Source organism: Erithacus rubecula (assembly GCF_903797595.1).
Source record: "Erithacus rubecula genome assembly, chromosome: 3".
NCBI classification, from domain to species: domain Eukaryota; kingdom Metazoa; phylum Chordata; class Aves; order Passeriformes; family Muscicapidae; genus Erithacus; species Erithacus rubecula.
The window spans coordinates 59,285,196-59,310,885 of NC_136689.1; the positions used below are offsets into that span (position 1 = coordinate 59,285,196).

The 25,690-nt window shown below is 37.0% G+C and overlaps 1 protein-coding gene across 3 annotated transcripts in view; it reads right to left on the reverse strand.

The window, feature by feature from the left end:
• Nucleotides 1-25,690, reverse strand: part of CDKAL1 (CDKAL1 threonylcarbamoyladenosine tRNA methylthiotransferase) — a 369,457-nt gene that overhangs the window by 20,638 nt on the left and 323,129 nt on the right. For all 3 annotated transcript variants that reach the window (XM_079302373.1, XM_079302371.1, XM_079302372.1), the window contains 2 exons: nucleotides 6,213-6,296; nucleotides 2,051-2,215 (listed from right to left, as the gene is read on the reverse strand). In XM_079302373.1, coding sequence (XP_079158499.1) covers nucleotides 2,051-2,215; nucleotides 6,213-6,296 — 249 coding nt within the window. The remainder of the gene's footprint in view (nucleotides 1-2,050; nucleotides 2,216-6,212; nucleotides 6,297-25,690) is intronic.

Genomic DNA, 25,690 nt, shown 5'->3' on the forward strand with positions numbered 1-25,690 from the left:
ATCCAATATTTCAGTTCTGCAAGCTGCAGAAAACCTAGTGGAGACACTTGGGATCTTGCTAAAGATCCAAGATATTCTGCCATTTTTGAGTGAGTATCTGAATTTATCCGTTCTGAGCTGCCTCCTTCATCTTTCCCCAACCTGCCACCCATGCACATAACAAGCTACAAAAGGCTCACACGACCCTCATATATTGCCCCTTTTATTTTGCTCACAGCATCTTTGATTGGAACTATATGTCTTGAGCACACACAGCAGGAAGTGTTTCCCAGCAGTCCAACAAAACAGACCAACCCAAATTGCATCTTGCAGCCAGCCAGAAATCCAAGGTAACTTTTGTGACAAACTGACTTTTTTTCCCCTGGAAACCTAAAGAAAGTTCCTGAGTTTCTATTTATGTATGATTCTTCAGGATGAACTTCCCACTAAGAATTTCAGTTCATGTTCTATGTATTATACATTGGCCAAGTGTGATTAAAAGTTTTCAGCTGCAGCTTCTATGTACCAAAGACGTTCCATTTACTGAAACACTGAGATTCTATTTTTTTCCATTAAACAAAAGTTCCTAACATTTCCAGTGGACCAATCATATATAAATCATATCATATATCCTCCCTTGAAGGAGCACTGGTAACCACAAAAGTAATGAAAAGTAATTTGCCTTATCATTTGATTGCTGCAGCCATTTACAGGGGGATTCCAGGTACTTGTTCGTGCCTATCCAAAGGGCAAGACAAGATCTATATATCTCAAGGAGTCCCCATGGAAATTATCAGTATCCTTGATTTTAATAATTTTATCTCTCATTTTAACATAAAAAATTTCAGTCAAGAGTCTGCTTGCTTGTCCCCATCTACAAGCTTCTGGCAGCACATACTCAGTTTAATGACAGTCTTGGTTCTGTTCCAGCAGATTATTTAGAAAAAAACATTATGATGAAAAAATCAGCTGTGTTTAAATAGCGACATAGTCCAACCAGACAATTTGAAGGTTTTGGCTGTTTTTTATCTCTTGCAGACCCTTATCAGGCCAATATACACATACACACAGACAATATTAATGGAGAGCTCAGTAAAGTGTTTGTGCCTAAGTGTCATGATCTGCTGAACACATCACAGTAGGTGCATTACAGGGAGTGCATTACCGCTGCTCTGTGTTTCCACAGCCAGGCTTATTCAGGGGACCAAGGAGCTTAGCTGAACACTGGTCACCACTGGCAAGGTATGCCTTGATGATGTATTTTAACTACTTAGAACATAAACAAGCACATGCATATACTTTAATACTTATCAGCAATTTACTGTAAAAGCAGTAAGGTGGCTGATAAACTGCCAATTATCCTTCTCCCATGTGCTACATATTTTTTGGAGATCCTAACAACAGTGCTGGAGAAAGGACATCAAATGATGCTTAGAAATGTGATACACATTTTCATTTCACACTCCATCAGCTTTTACAACTAGAGCTCCATGAAATGTATGAGAATACTTGGCTAACAGCCATATCTACTGAGCTGTAAAATAAGAATCAGATCTCTTTTAAAAAGAGTTTCATTTTTTTACATGACTAAATCAGATGTTGACCTTTTTCCAAAATATATTGTAAATATTCTGCACCTCTACCCATCAATTAATTTTGAATCTCTGAATAGTGTTTCAACCTGATTTAACAGATATGCAATCAATAAATATTTTTTTAAAAACAGCTTTGTAAAGAAAAGTAAACTGATTCATCCTTCACTAAACTGAAATACTTTGAATTACATAATTACTGGTGTTTAATGTTTTCAAGTCTAGGAAGTTCTTTCCCCATCTTGCATCTAGAAACAAGAGACAACTGTATTATTGCCTTTATAGTCAGCAAAGTAAAGCTACAGGCATCAGCAAAAACATATTTTGAATTCAGATTTCAATCTGTCAGAAAACATTAAAGCTTCGTGCATATATAAATGGGAACTATAAAATGATAAGAGATACATAGCATGGAATCATTTTGCTTGAACAGCTGTGGATTTGCCAGTGTAGTAAAGCAGAAAATGTCTTTTACTCACCTCTGTTAAACCAGAAACTTCTCCTTTTGCTAACGGTCTGCTGATGGATGCAGTGTGAACTCTGGCATCTGATACTGGTTGCCCCTTCATAAAATGTTTCCCAGCTTCATAAATATTCACTTCTACCATCTTACCCATTAACAGAGGATCCTTTGGCACAAGAACCTTTCAAATAAAATAAAGACATAGTCACTAAATACCACAAAGAACATTAGAGCCTCTTGTATCCACTCAGAAAACAGATCTTTTATAAACATCAGAGAAAATCCTAAAACTTAAACATTTTAGCCATCAGTGTACACTACAGCCCTTGGCACACTTGACCAGTAAGATCTCCAGCCTGCATTCTACAAGAGCTTTGCACTGTTAGCTCAGCTCAGCTCCAACTGATTGCTTAAGTCATGTTTTTTGATTGATGAGAAAGTTGGGCCTGAATTGCAGCTTTTGAATCCAGACCCAAACAGCTCCCACGGGCATTTGTATGACACAGTTCTAACAGACTGCTGTAAAGCTTCCCATTTTCATCTCTGTCCCATGACACTTTTTTTTTTTTTTTTTTTTTAATTCTGATTCTGTAAAGGCTTCAGGACAGAAAGCATACCCTTATTTCTCTTTGCACAAGCCTTTATTTTGATTGTGCAGATCCTTTGCAGCTGAGATGCATGATTGACAATGAATGCCTGTAAAAATAGAGGACTATTTCTTGGGTCAGCAACTAATGCCACTCTTTCCTGAATTTGCACAAACAAATGATATCAGACAGTCCCACTTCACAAAAGACAGCACATAACAGATGTTCCTAGGTCATGCATTCAAAATAAGAAAGAGCCCAAAATACAGAAGCAACATTTTTTGCTGAAAGAATAAATGGACTTAAAACGGCTCTAAAATAGGTGAGCAGCTGAAAATAAATGTGAAGCAATTTCCTGATGAAATTACATTGTTACCCTGTTTGCAATGAAAAACTGAATCATGGGGACTTATTTAATAACATTTACTTGGATCTTTTCCACACACAGAATCCCAGGATGGGTCAGGTTGGAAGGGACCTCAGAGGGGGCATCTGATCCAATCTCCCTGTTCAAGCAGGGTCATTGTAGAGCACATGGCACAGGATTGCACCCAGACAGTTCTGGAATATTTCCAGTGAGGGGGACTCCACACCCTCTCTGGGCAATCTGTCTCAGTGCATGGCCACCCACACAGCCCAGAAGTTCTTCCTCATGTCCAGGGGGAATTTCCTGTGCATCAATTTCTGTCCATTGCCTCTTGTCCCTATTGCTTGGCACCACTGAAAGAGCCTGGAAAGCATCCTCTGACACCCTCCCTTCAGCTGCTTATGGACACTGATGAGGACCCCTCTCAGTCACCCCTTCTCAAGGCTGAACAGGCTCAGCTCCCTCAGCCTGTCCCCATGAGAGATGCTCCAGTCCCTTGATCATCTTTATTTCCCATCACTGGACCCATTCCAGTAGCCCTGTGTCTCTTTTGTCCTGGGGAGCCCAGAATTGGGCACAGCACTCCAGGTGTGCCTCACCAGGGCTGAGCAGAGCTTTTCAAAGACAAAGACCTTATCTTTTTATCTTGATTCTTTGATGCTGAAATTGAAATGCCTTAAATGTCATAAATTTAAGGACTACATGTGTAAAGGACTTTCAGTGAAAAAAATCTGTGCCACCCACATTTGGAGACCATTTTTTTTGCCAAACACTGCCTCTTCATTTTTACCTATCACAACCCATGATTGTCATCACCAGTGGTCTCCTTTCTTCCCTGAATGTTCAATGACTTGTAAATGCTTCGAGATCCTAGGATTCTGCTAAGCTTCCTAAGCATCTTCCAAGAAAAGCAGAAACCTTTGCCTTTCAGAGACAGTCAAGCTCGAGACTCAGCAAACACAAAGGCAGAATCCTAATGCTCAGAGAGTCTTACAATGTGACTGGAGTACAGTTCTTCCCAAGTAATTCACCTTGGGAAAATTTATATCAAAGAGAAACTAGGTAGCTGAGTGTATCACTGGGCTCATGACCTCTGTAAATCTCCTCATGAAAAAGTGAAGTAACTAAATACAAACTCAACTTCAGAAAAAGGTTAAGTGCAAAAAACTGGGAGATGCCATAAACAACCAAGCAGCCAGGCTTGGCAGAATTTTTTTTATGTAAGTATTTGTTAAGAAAAAACCCTCAATGGTATTTCTAAGAAACTAAGTTACACCAGCAGAAACTCTCAGGTTGGCTGTGGATCTGGCAAAGCACTCTTTGGTCACTTTAGACTACTCTGTTCAATGTAAACTGTATCACCTAAGCCTTCACAAGTGTCAGCTGCAGCTCTACCACTGTCAGTGCAGCTCTACTGATGTGGGTTTAATAGCAAATTCTTCTAGCATAGATGAGCTCAGTGAGGACAGAATACATTTGATAACTGTTTGAGTTTGCAGAACACTACACCAGGACTCTGAGCTTCAGCTTAAATAATATATAATATTTAGACTTTAGAGTGGTTTTCAATTTGCTATCATTCAATTTACTGCTATTAATCTTAGTTACTAGAATGGATTCTTGTGCTTACCTGGGGGAACAGCAGGATACCATCTTTATGAAACATGCCACATAAGATTTTAGGGAAAAGATTTGCATTTTCTTAATGGAAAGCATTTCTTTCCTAATAGAATTTAAAATGAGTCCCTACGTGACTATTTGTATTTTGTGAATTCTTTATCAGTCCCAGCCATGAGCTGTGTCAGGTGCTCTACAAACACAACACAAAAAATCAACACTTTCTTTCCTGTACATATTGCTTTTCATTTAATTAATTAAGCTTCCGTAAAACAAGCATTGAACAAAAAAGCCCCAAGAAATTTCTTTTTAATCTCTATATGGAAGATCATGTTCCTCAACTCTGACTGGCAAGCTACAAAATCAAGGAGCATTGATACATAAGACTTAGATAGGAGTTGGATATGTAACAAAAAAGAGATTTATAAAAAAAAAAAAGGGAGAAAGTGAGGAAAAAATAATTAGTGACTTAGATATCTAACAGAAACAGATATTTTAAGAATAACAATGTTACCACTAAGAAAAAAAAAAATAATTCTGTAACATAACCCAAAACCAGAATAAAGCACAGCCATCATCTATAGTCTCTCGAGGTTTAGGAAACTGAATACCTAATGGTAACAAAAGCAAACTGTAGACAGCTTAGTACAAGAAAATGGAGAATAAAATCATGATGATTCAGGAAAGCCAATTTTATTGGTCTTGAGATAGTCACTGGCTTTTGAGTAAAAATAACAATTTTGTGAAACTGATACGGTACTTCCTTCACTGCTCAACGATAATGTTTTTGTCTGGCATGAATTTATCTACAGAAAGTACACAGAAGAACATGGCAAAAACTAGAAGAAAGGAATGCCATTTTGGGGGACCTACACAAGCCTGAGAAGTGAACCCACAAAAACATAATGAGGTTCAACAAGCCCAAGTGCAAGGTGCTGCAGCTGGTCTGGGGCAAGCCCAGGCATAAGTACAGACTGCGAGAAGAACTCATGGAGAGTGAGAACTTTCCTGCTGAGAAGGACTTGGGAGTGCTGGTGGATGAGAGGCTGGACATGAGCCAGAAATGCCCCCTTGCAGACCAAAAAGCCAATTGTATCCTGTGCTGCATCCAAAATGGGTGGCCAGCAGGGCCTCTTTCAGCACAAACCATTAAATGATTCTATGAAACACAACATATCGTGCTGAAGTGTTAATCTAAAAATGTTTCTGACCCTTCTATTGTTAGAATTTATATTTTTTTCAAATTGCATTGCCTGAAACACTTTTCAGAAAGATGTGTGCAAATTATCATGACTCAACTATTCAGAAATCAATGCTTTGGGGACACAGAAATTAAAATTACAGCAATAATTAACAGCTTCTTAAACCACGTTGTATATTCAAACATAAACATCTACTGTATAGTTCTCAATATAATTTCAGGTAAATTATATTTACAACACAATAATAAAATATCTCATAAAGAAGAGTCTTGATGGTCGCATGTTTCCTGGAAAATGTTTCTTATTTCTTTACTAGATTTTTTTTATCCTGACACACTGCGTTGCTGAGATTATCAGAAAGCAAAGATAAAACAAAAAGCTGCTATTTGGTTTATTCAACTGTACCTGCTCATAGAAAGGATTGTGAGCAACGTAGTAATTGGAGTCAAAGGATTCTTCTGTTACCAGAACTCTCTGCCTCTCACCAACCTAGAAAATAGAAGATGAGAGATGACTCAGAAAGCAAAACCAATGAATTATACTGAGATGAGAACTGCAGCTACAAACAAATGCCCTTGGCAGAAATAATAAAATTTTCTGAATAAACTATATTAGCAAGAAAGTGGAGTGGAGAAAACCCTACTTACAAGAGTCTAAAACTGACAGGGTTAAAAGTCAGAATTGAGGGATAGAACTGAGGGGATGTAATGGCTAACATGAAAATCCAGTTCAGAAATATAAACTTATTTTTATTTATTAACATGATAGGAAATAAAAATGTCAGAGTGAACAAAGGCCATTACATCTTCACCCACCTAATGAAAAAAGTCTGCAATCAATCACCAAAAGGGTGCCTTTTCTTTAAAAGCCACACTTGTTATTTACAATGCTTGGGCATCTCCTTATCCCCTCTTGGTGATCTCATTTCTCTGTACTCATGAGATCACTGATTTCCATGACAGTGGAGCCAACACTGCTTATTACAATGACTCAAGAAGAAGAGTTTTTAACAACTCACAGACCCAACATACCAAAGGCAAAATAAACACTGGTCTGGAAAGACCTGTGTTTCAATTATACTTCCCAACTCCCAGATGCACTAACACAGTTGAAAGGAAGTGCTGATTTTAAAATTAAATAGAAGATGCCAAGACAAAGGGACCAAACAGATATGGAATAAAATCTGACTTTCCCCAAAGTTCAAAATCCCCCACATAACACCTCTGGTCTTGCCCATTACTGAGTTTACGATGAAGTGTATAGCTTAAGTTTTGCAAACCTGGAAGGACATTTAGCTCACATTTTTAGTCTGAGCCCATCTCTACTTTTTCCATCTAAATGTGCTCTGGATTATTTCCAAACTATTTGACAAATGCATTCTGCAAATTACAACTGTCTAGTAAGTTAAATTTACTCACTGCTTTTCTTACTATTCTGAGACTCAAAAAGGTTTCACATTTTACTCCAAAGTTTTAATATCTATGAGCAAAGCTACATTCCCTTCCCCTCTCCCTGAAAGATTCCCACCAGATCCTAGTGGCAGCTGTTGCCTACAAGTTTTAAGACCTTCATCATAAGTTCCATGTGAACTCTGGAAGAGCAGATAACAATGTTTTGATTCTTTAAGGTACGAGCAGTAAAAGATAAGATTAGGATTTTCTCTTACAGTTAATGGCAGAAAATAGAACTATAAGAAATAGGAACAGCAATGTCACATCTGCTGTGTAGTGCACATATGTATACATGAGATACATATATAACTCTCCACTCGCTAAAAATAAAGACTTTACAGAATAACTCTTGCCTTCCCTTCCTCATGCATTTATCTGGAATGTTCCCAAAGCAAACCCTGGAAAGCAAGGGAGACACTGAGCAGCCAGCTCATTTCCCAAAGGCAGACAGACTTCACTGCCCAGAACCACAGGTTGTGGGGTACACAGCACCACAGGCAAAATCTCAAAGTTCCAGACCCAGTAATAGAATCCTAATAGCAGAAAATATGTATATTTTTGCATACTTTTAAGAGGTGTTTATGACTTGTTTATAGCACATTTAGAATTTCCATTCTCTGGGAAATCTGCAACTACAAATAACAACAGATAAAACACACTCCAATTTTAGTAAAAATCCAGTGTAACCAACAGCATAGTGTTTTTTAAATAATTTTCTTTCAAGAAAACAGTCATTAAATTTAAATCCCCAGAGGAGTTTTGCAAAACATGTCAATAAGGCACTTGAGATAACTACTCCAGTAATAAGATTCCAGAAAACATTTCCCCTAAACTGAGAGGTTTTGTTACTTATATAATATTTGAGACCACAGCTTTTAAAAATTACAACTCAACATCTGCTGTAGCATTGAAGTGCTCAAGTCTCAAGTCCTACAATATTATAAAAAAGAGGAGGACAGAATGTAAGATAAGCAACATTCACCCTTGGGCAAACATGCTACCACTGAAAAAGACAAAGGCCAGTCACCAAGTAATGTCCTCCCATCCTATTTATTATTTACCAACACCAAAACAGCAAAACCTGTCTGTAAGTCATTTCTCAGTTGTCCTGTGGTCCCCTGGATCTCTCTGGTCAGAACACTCTGCCTTCACCATGGCTGTGAACCCTGCCTGTGAGGCACACTAGGCTACATGTGCTATCTTCAAACTCTGAGATGACAGAATGGTAAGAATATTACGCAGAAAAAAAAAATTAAAAATCAGAGGGAAGAAGAAAAGAACACCTGTGTTAGATCATTTGATATAAGCTGTGGTTTCTTCAGAGACATGTTGCCAGTTTTTCTCAGCTCTGCTTCCAGGAGTCAAAAGAGGTCAGGTCTGCATGTCTCAGTGGGTCAGAGGGAGAGCTGCTGGGCTCAGAATTTCTTGGGAATGGGAGGAAATCAGGAAGACTAAATTTCATCACATAGCATCAGAATGGTAGCATTTATATTGAGGACCAGAAGTTCAGAGGAGCGAACCAGCCCATTCCAATTTATAATACATGCATACAGACAGACAGACAGACACACACACACAAGACTAGCAGGGCACACTGTAAGGAACAAAAAGTAAACTTGGTAATTGTCCATTTGCTGAAGTCATGAATCTGTAGCCTAGGCCAAGGCTGAGCTCTCAGAGAAATACAACACTCAGCTATCTGCAGACTCTTTTGCCATAACAACAGAGAAGGAAAATTCCATTTAATGAGTTAGGCCATTGCGTATTCATGATCTACAAGACTAATTGGCTACATGCATTTGTAAGACAGAAAATTACTATCTATCCTGCATCCAAGTATAATTAAGGAGAAATGTAAGTACGCAGAACGCAGCTTTGGTATTGAAATTTGTTCAAAAAGTGGAATATGTCATCATTTCTGCAATTATTCCCCTGGGATCACTAAGTGCCTAAGTTTCACCCCTCTCAGAATTTAAATATGCAGAAACCAGACATGATATCTAATAACAGTCATAATTATAATAACTTTGATGATTTTTTTTTTCAGGCATGTAGCAGCAGAAGTAGTTCAGTATCTTATTTTTTATTCCTATTCTTTCATCTGCTTCCATAGGTACACATGAGTTCCAACTCTCAGGGAACTACAATTCTGCCAAAGCATCTGGAACTGAGGCAACTCAGCCCTGGCATCTCAATTTGGAAAGGTTTTCTACAGAAGCATTATATTTTACATTATGGATGATATGAAAATATTTATAAATGACAGCAAAAAAATCCTTGCCCAGCAACCTCCCCCTTGCCAAAGTGGACTGGTCACATAATTTACACAAGGGCAATTTGCTTTCACCAAAAACAATGCAAAAATCACTGCTGGTCCAATAACTTCCTGCACTGCAACAGTTACCAGGAAGTTTGTAAATCTCAGAGTTAATAATCAAATCATTTAGGAACTTTTATTTCATTTTCATTTATCCTACAGGAAATTCTGACATGATAATTCTTTAACTCAGTTTTTCCCTTACCGGAAACCATGAAAAGCAGTTTTTCCAGCTGGCTGATTTTATAAAACAAATGAACAGCAAGAAATGTCCCAAATCCTTCTTGGCTGCAGTCAAATTAAGTTTCTTTTTTAAACCAAAACTGACTGAATCACATAAAACTCAAACCCAATTTTTAAACTTTGCAACAGTTTGGGTGCCAAGGACTGTCCCTTTTAGCATGCTTTGATATAATATTGCAATGTTATGTCAACAGTGGTGCCCGCTGTGATTACACTCAGGTAATATATACCCTCTATTTTTTTTCATTAGTGAAGACTATGATTGCACAGCTCGAATTTGTTACTTATTACAGCCAGAGCATGTGGCACATGATCTTCTTCAATGTTTCCTTATCGCATTTTTACCTGTATTTTATCAGCTCTGTTTTTAGGAGCCACTGATTGGCCAAAAATATATAAATTAATAACCACTGCATTTCTATACTTCTCCCATAGAAGAAAGGACACTGCCCATGCAGCATCTCTACTTGTTTAGAGACAGTGTCTAAAGCCTTCTTCAGGCAAAGGTCAATTCACCGTGGAATTGGTAAGCATGTCTCCATTTCTCTTGAAGAAGGCTGGCTTGGATTCTGACCCAAATCATCATGGAACACACTTAGTACAAAGCTTGGAAGCCACATAAAAAACAGCTTTTCTGTATTTGTTATTTAAATACGTTAAATGCAAGCAATGAAAAATATACACCATGACAATTTACATGTGCGTGTTTTAGCAGATTATTCTGATGTATAGAATATTTCTGGTAAATGTGCATATTGGATCTTTATTACGTATAACGAAGTTTAAGCAAAAGCAATGTAGATAGTGTTCATTCTGCATCAGTTTTGATTTACTTCTCTCTTCATTTTTAAGCTGTGGTCTAATCATTTTGAAAAAATTTTAGGAATTATGCAGACAATGTATTCTTCACTATAAAGCAGAAATGAACTGCTGGACCTAATTTTTATAAATCATGTGACTCCATCAGTAAATAAAAGCCAAATTTCTTAAAAACTAAATTAAGCATTCTCTAGGTCGTCTGTTTACATATTGCAGGTGTTTTCTCCACCTGACAAAGAAGTCAATGTGTGCCACTACCTCCCTGTAAAAGAGACAAAGTTTCTAGAAACTTATGACATGGTCCTGTTTTGATGATACCAGAACCTATCTCTTTTCAAAATATCCTTTGTACTGCTTTGTTCTGCTTTGCAGCACTGCTGCTCCAAAATTTAGGATGTATACATCTCTCCCTTTCTGAAGGCAGTCTTGGAGACAAAGCATGGACTTGCCTCAGAGTTTTTCGACAAAGTTGCTACGTATTTAAATGTGGATATTGGAAAGCAGTAATATTAAAATAGTTCAGCTCCTGAGCATGACAGTTTTTATGCTGAGATGAGTATACCTTTCTAGAATACAGCATAGACAGGTGCCACTTCACTAAGGCTCATGTTACAATGGCTGTCCAATTCCAGATGGGTAAATGCCTCTTTTTTACAATGTTATGTTCAGTGCATAACCCTGCACAGAACTACAGCAACAGAGTGACATATATATTTTGAGTTCCATATATTTTACATCATACCATAATCAGTCAGATTAATCTTTACAACCTGTATCTGGCCCATTTTACCCAAGGAAAGAAACATAAAACCTGAGTACTCTAGTGTGCTGCAGAGTAAGCAGCTGAATTCACCACATGGATTTCACGTATTCCTACTTCTTCCTCCCAAACACAGAAAATGTTGTCTCAATCCTACAATGCCACTAATCAGCAACAAAACCAAAATTCTCAGTGTTTTTCCTATACTTATATTGTCCAGGTTTTTTTCAGCCTTGGAAACAGCATTGGGTGTTTGTCTTCACATACAGGAAAGTATGTATTCAGCTCTTAACTAATGAACTCTGGAAACCCAAGTGAAAAGCAGACAATGCTCAGCAACGTGCCTCATTTCACCATCAAACAATGCAGCTGACTTTATTAAATCATCATTATTGAACTGCCCTTCTTTAAATAAAGCTGCAGATTTTTATTTTTTTTTTTTTTAAGATTGCATAAAAAGTAAGACTTATGAAATAATACCTAGACAAATGGCTTTTAAAATTTTTGTTGTAGGCACACTTGCTTCAGCCACACTGCTCTTTCCACAGCATCATTCAAAATTCAGAATGGACACAGGCAACAGATGCCCACAGAAAAAAAACCCCTTTCAACCATTTTCCAGGCTGGCTTGAGGCTGTGTAAGCTGGAAGGAAGGATTAGGTATAAATTAAAAGACAGCCAGCTCTAATAGTACACAATCAGCATAACAAAAAAGTGCTTTAGACCTTCGGCAGCAGGCACTGCAGCTCATTAACAGCAAGTGAACACCTTCTCTTTGGTCCCCTTATGAATTTGTTGGCATAGTTATGGGGGAGGGAAAAGGTAGGGAGGGAAGGAGGTGAGAGAAAGAAGTCGACTGCTTCTGCTTTCTTGGCCCAGTGCTCACGCTTCAGGGTAAATAGATCCTTTCTATTACTGTGCACCTGCATCTGACTGCTTCATTTTGATTTGGTCTCCTGCTGGGAAAATGTAGCTTCTCCCAGCACATACAAACCCTGCCATGCAGCTTAGATGAAAATTATATTCAGAGATGTGAGCGGTGACCTAAAAATGACAACTGGTCCTCAAAATATCTGATTCCTTTTAAAATTCTGTAAGCTTGCATTTTGCTTGTCTCTCCTTTTCATTGCCTAGAAAAGGGGTAATAGAAATAGTATGCTGACAACTCTGTCATACTACATTTCTAAATTTCATTGACTGTGTACAATATTACAAAAGGAAAATAAGTTTTCTGAAATGGGAAATACGTATTGCCCCTGAAAGCAGTCCCTCTCCTTGGTTTTTTCTGTTGTAAGCCACAGCTTAAGCAGAAAAAGGATGAGGTGTCAGAAACTGGCTTTTTTCTGGATCCAGTACATCGTTGCTAAGATGCTGTTTTGTTGAGCTCTCTGAAATGCTTTCCACACGTGCAAAATCCAATTCTGGCTGTTACACAGAGGAGTGACCACAGAGCTGGGGAAGTTGCTACAGCAATGTAAAATACTCCATCAAAACCTGGTATTTGAGACTATCAGGTAGCATGAGCACTCCAGCAACTGCCTTAATGTAATACTAGCAAAAGCCTCTCTCTCCTCCTCTTTTTCAAATGCTCTGACAAACCCCATAAAACTGTTGCAAATATTTATGGAAAAGGTCTAAATAAAAAAAAAATAAAACCTCAAAATAGGAACAAGAAGCATCTGAGAAGGTAAAATATGTTTAAGGTCTTTCTTTCATACCCATAACATTTCACAAATAAAACAGAAAAGCTAGATGAAGAGTCCACTCTTAAGAAAACTTGACATTAAAAAAAAAAAGTATAGGAAAGCATACTATTAATGCTGATTTTGTAGAATGGAAGATGGCCTTTAGGAGAATCTTTTCATTTTCAACTTCCAGCCAATTTGGCAATCAGATGGATTATGGTGGCATGAATAAACAAGTATTTGGGTTCTTTAAATTTTATTGTGCTTTTTTTTTTTTTTTTTTTTTTTTCTAATAACAAGCTATGCCTGTAGTGAAATGAGGCAACCAAGCTTAAAAGAATGATGGTCTTTGTTAGGAAAGGCCATCCTTATGCTTCTTCCGTGAAATTATTTAGAATTATTTAGATTGGGTGTTTTTGCTGGAAGCAGTTCCTTAAGATGCACTGAGTATTTCCAAGTGATTTAAGCACAATATGAAGTGGTAGTTGCTAAGGCAACAATATGCAATTCCTGTTTTGGTGATCTCTCTCAACAGCTGCATAAGCCCAGGCAAGTATCAGTTATATGAGAATTTATAAATCAGCTTGGTAAATACCCTATCAAATAACTTCTTCAGGAATTGCTTCAGGAACTCACAATACCAAACTGTTTACTCAGACTAAAGTCTTGTCTGCACTAGGGAAATAGAAGTGCTCAGCAGTGGCTCTGGAAGGAGGGTGCTGATGTAGCACAGACTGACACAAGGCTGAGCTCAGCACCAGCAGCTGTGGGAGAGAATTGCCAGGAATAATAAGGAATAATAATTGCCAGGAATAAAGGCCCCAGCACAAGCACCACTTCAGTAAATCGTGGGCTGAACCACAGGTTGCTTCCTCACAGACAAAACAAAGCAGGATTTTTAGGAATAGATGAAAACACTGGATTTGAGAACAGAGATGACAAAGTGAACACAGTGCTGATAGAAATGAACAGTCAATTCTGTCTCCCCCAATATGATGCTGGGATCACCCCATTTAGACTGGGTGCTCCTAGAATGCATCTGTAGTCTGATATTTTTTAATCAAATACACCAAAAGGATTGCAAAAAAAATGACTTCTCTCCAAAATATCACTACAATTTTTCTGCTCATCCTACAACTGAGGCAAGTATTCTCTGTTCATCTCATCTGAGAACAAAGGGAGAGCAGATGGGATAAAAAAGAAAAAACAAAGGTTCAAAATGACCCTATTTGCAAAGCCAAACTCAATTCTCCCCCAAAATCTACTAAAAGCTCTATTAATACATTTAACAACACCCAAAATTTGCAACATACCATTGTGAGTTAATTAACTTAGAATACAAAATGGTGGCACTGAGAGTTTAAAAAGGGTATAAATATGTATCAGCATTCTTTTCAAAAGAATATAAGAACTCCTCCTGCCTACACAAACCACAGGCTACTAAAAAAAGCATAAGAACATCATCAGAACCTGATAATGTTAATGAGGATAGGATAAGAGTATTATTTTCTTTTATTTTGAAGGTAGACACTACATGATCAAAAATTACACACTTCAGGGGGTTTCTTCAGTCTAAGACAAGGTAAGATGCTAGAACTGCTGACACTTCTAGTGGCACAATGCTAAATGACAAATAACATCAAGGGCTCACAGAGGGACCAAAGTGAATGAGTCATTAAATAATGATAAATGTAGTATGACTTTATGTTGTTTAGAATTTAATAGCAACTACTATCAAACTAGTTGGGATGCATTTTACTATTTTTAACCTGAATGCCAATTATTTGCATCTAAAAAAGGAAGTAAAAGAAACACCTCTTCATTAGCATACTAGAATGATAATTCTGACCAATTCTTTATTATCCATTCAAGGAAATTAAATAAATTCAAGAAAATGATAAGACAAATCACTTATATTCTAAAAAGAAATAAAAACAAGGAAAGAAACAAAAGAAAAGAAAGAAAGAAAGAAAAAAAGGAAATAAATTACTACTACAGACTAAATAACTTCCTAATGTATTTTCCATAACTTACTAATTTCTCAAGGCTAAGCATAAAGGTAGCACAGGAATCTCATCTGGTTGCTGTTGTGTACACTCACAACATTACCTTTTGCATGACATCAGAAGAAAAATGTCAGATTAAAGGCTTGACTCCTCAGTAAATTCCCTTCAACACCTACTCCACTGTGGGCCATTCTTCACTTTAAAAAAGGCCTTACATAGCTCAGACAGTACGAAGTACTTAAAAATTGGAAGACACTGCGAGTTTCCACAACCCTTCAAATTAAGCAGCAACACCCTTTGCAGTATTTGGATTTTAATATGACAGAAAGAGGAACCAGCTGTACAGTTTAATTGCAAGGGAAATCAATTATTGAGATTGGTCAACAAGAAACACATAAGATTTTCTAACCCAGTGTTACAACCACATTATAAACTTTTTTATAAAAAAAAAAAAATCAGCTGACATCAAATATTTTGTCTGCAGTTCTGTGAATATCACATCACATCACACCACTAATCAGACTATTGTGCTCTCACCTAGCAGGTTTCCAGTTCCACTCCAAGTGTACTGGCTATTTTATCAATTAAGCCAATAGAATGGTTTGCACATTCACACTAAACAATACAAGACAGGCCTGAAACTTTTTATGGCAAAAAGTCTTTGCTAAGAGGAGAGAACTAGAAAAAAAGAATGATCAGCAATTGTGTGACAGATCTTTTTAACCCTCTGAGTGGGTATGGTGAGAGGGGTGATTTAAGTGTACATGAAAATGGGGATTCAGGGGGAGATTTACAGGTTGTTCAGCAGTCCTGAACACTCAGGGAAGGAGTGGCCCTGCCTACTTTATCATTTTTGCAGACTATCCACAAAGGAGGTTGACAGCTGTGAAACCAGGCCTCAAGAATAAAAGATCTTCTTATGCCTTTGTGAAAAAAAGCCTGGAAATACAAATAGAAATGTGCCATGTAAATACAGCAAATCTCCAAGGAAAAAGTATTTCAAATTTTTATTTATGATCCTTCCCTTTCGTGAGTAATCTCCCATTAATCACAGTCAAAATGCAACAGAAAATCAGAGGCACAGGAAACAATCACCATTCATTAAAAGAAATGCATTAATGAATGTGGCACACTAGGCAGAAATCACTGTTGTATTCCCACAATTGCTGTAAATGCTATATTCTAATGTTCTCAAAGCCTGACTTACGATGGTATCAAAATTATGTTGAAATACCTGTGAGGAAAGTTCATTTTCAACAAAATATTTGATTTTGCTGCTGTCTTCAGTCAATCTTGGATCATATCAGAAGGTCAGTAGTAAGCGGCATTTTATCTACAACTCACTGATTTGCCCAAGTTTATTAGACTTTTCTACCATGCCTGGCTCAAGACAATTGTTCTTTTTTTTTTTTTACTGAAATTTGTTCTGCTCCTGAAGGGACTTTATGAACCTGTCATTTGTGTCTTTCTTTGCCAGAAGCAGCAAGAAGAGTATAAGCTACTTTCTATGAGGAGATCACATAAAACAGGTATGTAATAAAAAAGAAAATAATTATATTTACATTTACACTGTTTTGTGAAATTAAGAAGATGAAGTTGCCTGGCAACTCAACTACACTGGTGAAGTGGTCTGTGCTGCTGGAAGTTTCACAGTACACAAGCAAAGAAATTTTGTCAAGAGCACTGGCATGGTGTCTGGAGCATATTGCAATGAGAAAGAAATGAGAATGAAGCTAGCTATCCAAAAATAAGAAGGCTCCTGGTAAAAAAAAAAAAAAATTAGGACTGTTCCTTTCTCCTAAAGAATGTGGTAGAAAGGCACCACAATTCACCAGTCTAAAACATGTCGTATCTTCACATAAACTAGTTACTTTGATCAGCTCTAGCTAACATAACATTTCTGCCAGTATCTCCTGAATCCAAGTGACTCTCCACATATTTGCACTTTCATCCTACTGTTTTTCCTAGCTAATATGTCAAAAAGTATACAAACACCTCAGGGTCACACAGGTTTCTCAGGCTCTAGAAACTTGACAGGGATTACAGTAAAGATGGCGATTGGTGATGGAAAACTGTCCAAATGATGGCAATGGAACTCAGCAACCCAGAGGTATTGCACTGGTTTTGCAGAAAGGCCAATTTTTGTCCAAACACAGAGAAACTCCACTCAACTTTCAAATCAATATTTTAAATTAGAATATCAGCAGCTTCATTAACATGAAGTTGGGCATGCCCTTATATTGCTTTCTAGCTTTCAGGATTATAAATTAAAACAATTTACAGACTTGTCTGCCAAAAAAGCCCTGTCATTTTATATAGTGGATTTGCTATTCCATCATGCCTCAATTCCAGTAGAGACAGTACAGCTTTTGCTTTTCTTTTAAGGAATATTGTTAAACTCTGAAGAGTGCTTCTGATAAAGGAAATATTTGCCCTTTCATTTGTTCTGTATAATCAAAGACAGAATTTCTTTAGGTAGTATGAAATAACTGGTCACATTTCTATTTGAAGCACTTCGAAAATACATCTTTCAACTTCTGTAATAAAAATTCTAACCATGTAATAAATTTGCCAAGCATTTTTTCCAAATAAATTTCTTTAAGCTGCAGTGCAGTGAGTTAAGCCAAAGCGTGTGCCACAAGTGATCTGATGGTCCTTCTAAAGGCAAAAAAAAAGGTCCTGAAACAATAATTAATTTTAGGTTTGTCCCAGGTTTTTCTCTTTTATGAAGGCCAGATGGCAAGGCAGGAAATTGAAAGGCTCATGACTGCTGGTACCCAGCAATCCTCAGCAAGAGAAGCCTGATGCTGCTGAGGCCCAGTATTTATGAATGACATTAACAAATGGGACTGATTAAAAGAAAACAAGGACTTCATCCAGAGGCAAGGAAGATGAGGGGTTTTGGTAAGTCATGCAATAATTTTTGTCTCATATAAAGAGCCCATTGCTAAGAAAGGGCCCAACTCACAGGTTTAGCTTTTTTGGTAATAATAGCACACAGTTGATATTCCCTCTGCTCCAGGGTTGAAGAAGAGGTAATACCTCACTTTCTAGGAAATTATTCATGACCCAGCTTCAGTGAAGAAGAGGTTAGCCTCTCAGAGAGGTGGAGATGAGTTATATGATCCAAACTCAAGAGAGCATGAAATAAATGCAGAACCTGGGAGAGAGGATATGCCATTTCATTTACACAAAGAGAAAGGAGATTGAATGAGGAAAAAAGTAGGCAACAGAAAATCTGTTTATTAAGGAAGCAGATCAAGTAGAACAGAGTATCTGGAACGGCTTTTTGCAAAACACAGATCAAATAGCATTATCTGCTCATACTTCAGGCTTCTCATGCATCAAGTATAAATTATTGCATGGAAGAGAACATGCTTTCAGAATCTGTTTATTGAAGAGAGTCAGGCAGAGAGTTTGCTGCATAGCTCTCAGAAAGAATCAGCTTTAGGCCTTGTCACATCAATGATTTATAGGGTGACACTAGGGAAATCAATTAAGCTCTCTACGCGCCCCAGTTTTCCCATCTGTAAAATAGGGGCAAGCTGTTATTCAAGGAGAGTGCTTTTCCATTTTACAGCATTCCTTCTGTGTTTGGATGTTTGTTATTTTGTTAATTTTTACACTACTCAAAGTATTAGTCTTATGTGGATGTGTTTTTATTTTAGCTTTAGAATACATCTTTTCTTGCTCATTTTAACTGTTTTGGTTTTATATAAATTCATTCTACAATTTTAGCAAGATCAAAAATATGGCATACAGTGTGAAGGGAACACATGCTTTTCCTAGAACACACATCTTTCAGGAAACTATTAAATAACTCTCATGGTAGGCATGAATAGAAAATCCAAAGATAAGGAAGTCAGGCAAATGTGGTAAATTGCTATTTATTTTCACTCTAAATTGTTTAACAGTTTTGCAGCATTGTAGTACTGCAACTTTTAGTAATTCTCTGAAAAAAACTGCATAGAAAAAAAAAAGACAAAATACAGTTTCATCCTCAAGCATCTTGGAAAAAAAAATGACATGGCTGTCCTTGGGCTTCTTGTTCCATACATTTTCTTCCTTTAGCTTTCTGGTATCCACAGAGTAAGAAATTCACCATTCAGAAGGAACATCTAAGCAAATACCTTGCTGAGGTTTTACACTGTAAAAGGAAACTCAGTCCAGGGCATTGGTAGCCTTTCTATTCCTACAGATAGACTTAAAATATACTAGTCACAGTTGCATTCATTTTTATACTATTCTACATTGCTTAAAAATGGGGTTAAGGATAGGGGAAAAAAAAAAAAAAAAAGAAAAAAAAAAGGAAAAGTAGTTCAGAAGCATAGAGATCTAATTATTTATGAATGACTGTCAGGAGGGCTTATATCTATACAATGCTTTTGCCTGTACTAGGAAATTTACCCTTTTGCCTGTAGAGGTAATAACACATTCAGCTTGCAAAGTGGGAAGAAAGCAGCTACGGAAATGTTTTAAAATAAAGTTTCTGTTTCAGAATGAAATGCTGCAATGCTGGCTTAGGAGGAAGCCAGTGCAAGTGTGATTGGCAGATGCAGTAATCAGGATTTTTTTCTGTCCCTGCCACCTGAGCCCTCTGTTACACTGTGACTTGCATGAAGGATAACCATATAACTGTAAGGCCATCAAAGTCTGACTCCAGCCCTGCCATGGACTTGAAATTCTCCAGCAGACAGCAAAATTTAAACAACCAGGTTCTTTAATTATAGGAGGACTGGGAGATTAATTTAATGTGTTTAGATACTTGTCTTGCCATTGCAAATTTAATCTTCTTACTCAAGACACATCAGCTGCCTTGGGCATTAGAAAGAAAATTATTATTCTGCTATGCATGGAATGGTGCACAGGACATTGACTGAAAATAAAGAGAAATGATGGTAAAGCAAACATCAGTTTGTGGTTCCATTGAATCCTCAGCAAATGGCAAATGACTCTGAACTGGCAAATCCTTTTATCACTGCAGTTTTTACAGTAATCTCAAATCTCTCCTTTATCTGCTTGTTTTTTGGCTTGTTTAACACAGAGACTGATGATCAGTGAAGCAAAAGATTTAGTTTAAAGGTGTCAGCTAATATCTACCACAGAGCTGCCATTACTCTTCAAACTGGCTTTACAGATAAGAGCCGGCTGCTCACTGGGTGGCCACAACAATATTATTCGAGAAAATATCTTAAGGTGTTCATATTGGCAACTGGGTTACAATGCATGTGTCCAGAAATGTTATCTAAAGTCACTGAGAGGTTAACAGTCAATAGGTATGCTTTGTATACAAGATACTATTCCAGGAGAACACCGTGGTTGGGTGGTCTGATTTAAGCAAACCAAGTTGAGTCATATCATGGGGCTGTCTATTTTTATTGTTTTGTTTTGTCCTTAACAGATAACCCTTTTAGCTTTGTTGAATAGAAGGTTCTTTCTGCTTTTAATCCCATGGCATTATATTTTTAAAGAAAACACATCTCTGATCTCTGTAAACTTCCATTTAGTGGATTTAGTCCCCCTTCTTCCACAGGTTGCTCTTTACACAAACTGCACTTTCTCCTCCTGGGACAAAGCACTGGGAAATGATGCTGCAGCTCATTAGGACATTTTATATCTAATTTTGTATAGTGTGCATTATAGACAAGCAAAGCCAGTCTTGAGGGCAATCTGGAGACCAGAAGTATGTAGCTGCCCAGGTAACACTGTATGGCCTTCAACAGCTCCTGGTTACAAGGGACAGTGCTTTCCATTTCTGACTGCTCCAGCTGAGCACTCACATGCTGGAAGTCACTATTCTCACATGAAATTCTGAAAATACTGTATTATTGTCCATGTGTATGTTACTGAAATACCAGACCACATAGTAAAACTGATTTTACATTAGCTACTTGAAAAACATTTTTGTCATTTAGGTTAAGATGGGATATCTCAAATAAAAACAGACAATGTCTTAACAAAACCAATCTGAATCAAGATCAAAGCAGCACCTACTTGATTGCACTGCACTCATGATTTGAAATGGATTCTATTTCTTGTGCATTTTCTTGAGTCAGTTAAAAATAAATGATCAGTTAAAAAAAAAACAACAAAAAACCAAACAGATAGAAAGGCAAACTCTATTCAGAACTTCAATGTATTCCAAAGAGAATTTCAGTGAGTTCACAGCTAAACACCATATTTTAAATAAATTTCAATTCTATGACAAACTGATGCAGCCTTTATGAAAATTACTGTCTTTAAAGACCATAATTGTAAAAATGTATGGCATACAAGGGAAGATGGATAGTGAGGACAAAATTCTCACTAGGAAATACTAGAATTGGAGTAGGAAGACACTTGTGTCTATCAATACTTTGCATTGCATACACCTGGTATTTGGGCTATGTAGGAAATACTAATCAGGCTAATCAAAAGGAATCTGTTTAAAAACAGAAGGACATTGTATGCAATTATTTAATTATTGAAGAATGCAGGGATTCCTCAGTACAAGTGTACTGGAGCTGCACATAAGCTGTACATATGGATGCAATGCAATAAATCAGACTCAAATATGTAACTCTTGAAAGCAGACAGACTGCTTCTTTACAAAACATAATGCCACATATTTCCCTGCTTTCCTAGAATTCCAGTGACAACTTTAAGCTTTTAGAGTAATGGGTTTCATCCCTTGAAGACATGCCACAGAAGGCTGAGGGAGGCACTGACAGAGTTCACTATATAGGCTGGAAACCTAAACATTTGGTTGCATCATATAAAGGAAACACATGTACAGCAGATCCATCTGACAGACATTTTCACACTTATTTTAGAAGATCTCTTCAACTTCCTCATGATTTCAGTCTACATTTAGTTCATTACTAAGTCCTGCAATTGCAGAACTAAAATTAATCAGAATCCCATTTACTTTCTGAAGAGCACTCAAAAGTCTATGATTTTAAATTAATTTATGCAAAGAGAAAAGCTCTTGTCTTTGTAAGTATAATTCTAAGCCATATAAATCGAAAGTAAAGCTTTAAACCCGTAATGACCCCTTTTCCATCCAGTCTTAAATGGAGTAATTAAGCAATAACTTCCATTCCATCTAAGTACATGCAGCAGTGATGGGTGTCTGCTTGCTGACTAAAGCCTGAAGCATTTAATTGACCTGTGGGAGCTGATTATTGCAAGTACAGTCATATGGCATGGAAGCTATCTACTTTTTGCTAGAAGAAATCTTTCAAAGTAATTAATAATTTTGGTAATTTAAAAAGATTATGCATAGCTATTCACTCTGAAGAGACTTAAGCTGTAGTCAGCAAGCCTGCTACAGATTTTTAAAGATAATAATATCTGTAGGTGTACTCATTTGGGTTGTAAATTTGACTCTTCACAGTAATAGGACAAAAATGAGTCATTGGCCAAGGGCTCAGTTCACAACTAAGGAATTATCTCTGGATTTGCCTGGAGAGACTGACAACAAGGAATCCCTCACTGACTTTGCTTCAATCTGATGTTTGCTAATTATATCCTTGCAGATGTGTTTAGAAAAGTCCTACATAAATGAAACTCATACAATTGAAAACAGAATACATACTGTTTCAGATACCCTTCACAGCTGCACACAAGAACAAGAAAGTATTAAGACAGACAGTCTTCTTGCAGCATGTTCTCCACTGAGCCTACAGAGACATTACAGTCTCCACAGATAATGCAAGATAAATGCACTTTTCTTGGCCAACCTGCACTGTACACTCAAAGAGGATATAAACTGATGGGGGAAAAAAATTGAAAAAACTCTCCAACTAGAAAGTGACAGTGTGAGACAAGAAGGAATTTCAAAGACATTTGTTTGGAAGTTCTCCTCTGTCTAAAAAAAAGCAAAATAAATTCACTGCAAGAATTGTGTCCATTGCTTGCTGTTAATAGATATTGCCTCTGGAGTATTGGGATCAAAAACAGATGAGTATTTTCTTGGCATCTCAATGCCCAGGTGATGTCTTTAATGCCTCCTCAGCTAGACTTTTTAAAACTAAGAAAAATTGGAAAATGTAAATATCCAGCTACAATCATGGAGTCCTTAGCATATCAGAAGATGAATACTACTTGGTTTCCTACCTAAGAATCCACCTAAAAAAAAATCAGGTCCTAAAACATCTTGGAAGGGTGGAGAGGACTTGGTAGTAATTTTCACAAGAAAAGCAAACTATTCTTACAAAGTTTCCTCGAAAGAAAACTCTTCTCATACAATAGCTGAAAAACACCCAAAGGTCATTAAAAACCCAGTCCAGCAGCCCTCAAGGGATTGTCCACCCTTGGCACTAAGGTGGACCTTCAGATGGGAGCTGGTCATTGTAAGCAGCTGCTTTAGAGATAACACTGACCATGCAGACCTGATGGAGCTCAGACCATCAGAACTCATGCCTTACAAAAATGACCATGCCCAGCTTGGAAAAGAAATCTTAACAGCCAATTGTTTTCTTTTGATTAAAGTCTGGGATATGGGAAGAATGGGTATAGTGGGTTTGTTTGTTGTTTTGCTGTTTGATTTTTTTAAAAAAAATCTGTCAGAATTTAGGGGATAAGAGAAAAGTTGTAAGTACAATAAACATTCCTTGGTAAAGCACTTTATACATTATAGCATAAATTACCATTGAATAAGGTTTTGCAGATATTTAGATATTTAGAATAAAAATATTGTCACATCCTGGTAATGAAATGGGAATTGTTTCTAAGAGACAAGCTGCAATATCTCAGTTGGTTGGAAGCATCAGATGGAAAAGTTCAGCTATCAGTTACACATCCATCTTTATTTAATATATTCCTACATGATCAGGAAAAGGGACTAAGTAATACAGACTTGAAATCCATGGAGGAGATTATAATGGAAGGGATATGCAAACACTGGTAAGAGAAAACAAATTGAACTATGTATAGAAAAACAAGATTCCCATTCTGAAAATGTCAACTAATCTATTTGGAAATACATAATCTGAAACACAGATGCTCTTTGGGAAACTTGGAAAGCAACAGTGCTGAAAAAAATCTGTTGGGAGGACAGAAAACACTGGACACGAATTTGCAAAATAACACAGTAGTGGAAAATAACACAGACCTACATTATATTGGAATAAATACACATAGTATTTATATAATGAGTGTGGCACTTAGCCATTGAGCCTAAACACTCCTTCAGGGCCTTGGAAATAGAGAGTTGTATTTTTTTACTCTGAAAACCATAAGGACTATCTCATTCCCCTTCCTTTGTTTCTGGAAGTTTTAATAAATTAACCCTACACTAAACCAGAAATTTTCTAAGGCTGGTTTTGCCAATATTGAAAAGAGCAAAATGCACAGACAAATGGCCAGACAGATGTGAGCAAGATTCTGCTTTGTGGTCACTGGACCTGGGCTAAGGCTTTCCCTTCCAGAAGTTAAATTACAGAAAAATTATGGAACTCTGAGAGAAACAATTGACATAGGAAATCTGGAGGTGGCAAGTAAAGAGGCAAGATCACAAGGCTGACAAAGACAAGGAGAAAAGAATAACAAGAAGTAAGCAATGAGCTGTGCAGCACCTTTGGAAGATATGGTAGGACAAAACCACTTGACAAGGAACCCCAGTGTATGGGTCACTTAAAACAACACTAATCAAAATATTGAAAAAAAACCTCCTGTGCCATGTGAACCTTTATTATTGCATGATACATCACATAAACAGAATTCTTTTCAATATGTAGCTTTTTTAGTATTGTTTAGTTTGAATATAAATGAAATTTTAAAAAAGTAAGTATTTCTCAGCATATATTTAAAATTTTTCTTAAAATTTCTACTGCTTTGGTTATCCTTTGAAGTGTGTTCCTTCTGCAGCATGCATTGCCTTTGAATGACAGGTAACATCAATGCCCTTCAGAAAGAATATAGAATTTTACATTGAAATGGATTGTCATATTTTAAAGGAAAATATTTTTTTTTTCTCTCCTCCATCCCATCAACTTCAAATGTTGCTCAGTAGCTGAAGCCTGTCTGCCATTATTTCCACTTGTATTAGTAGTTTGCTTGTCTTGTTTGCTTTTATTTTGTTAATCAAAGTAAATTTTTCACAATTAAGGAATACTAGATGCAGTTTTTTCATCCTCATTTGGGTTTGTGTGATAGTGGAGTGAATCATGCAGTTTGTTATCTAATCTCTATAGCACCACTTAAGTACAAGTGATCATGAAAAGGCCTCAGAATTCTATCCAAAAGAAAACTGGCCAAGACTGTTTTACCAGCACTAATTTTTACCCCCTTAACTTGACTGCAAGAGTTCATGATAAAAAAAATCAAATAATCTGGATATATTTCTCAGAAATCCATTTAGGTGAGAAATGGATGCTTAATCCTGACATATTTTGACCTCTCTTGATTATCTTCACAATTTATGTGGAATGGGAACTGTCAAAACCACCCCCATGGTAATTATGTAAAAATAATAAGCAATATCTTTTCCAGCTTAAATGTAGAAAGAGCTTTGGCAAGGGTAAAGCAGCAATGAGATGGGAAACCAGCATGTGCTCATCTTTACTGACCAACCCTTTAACATGAGTGCCTCCCTTTTAACTGTGTCTTTCACAGAAACCA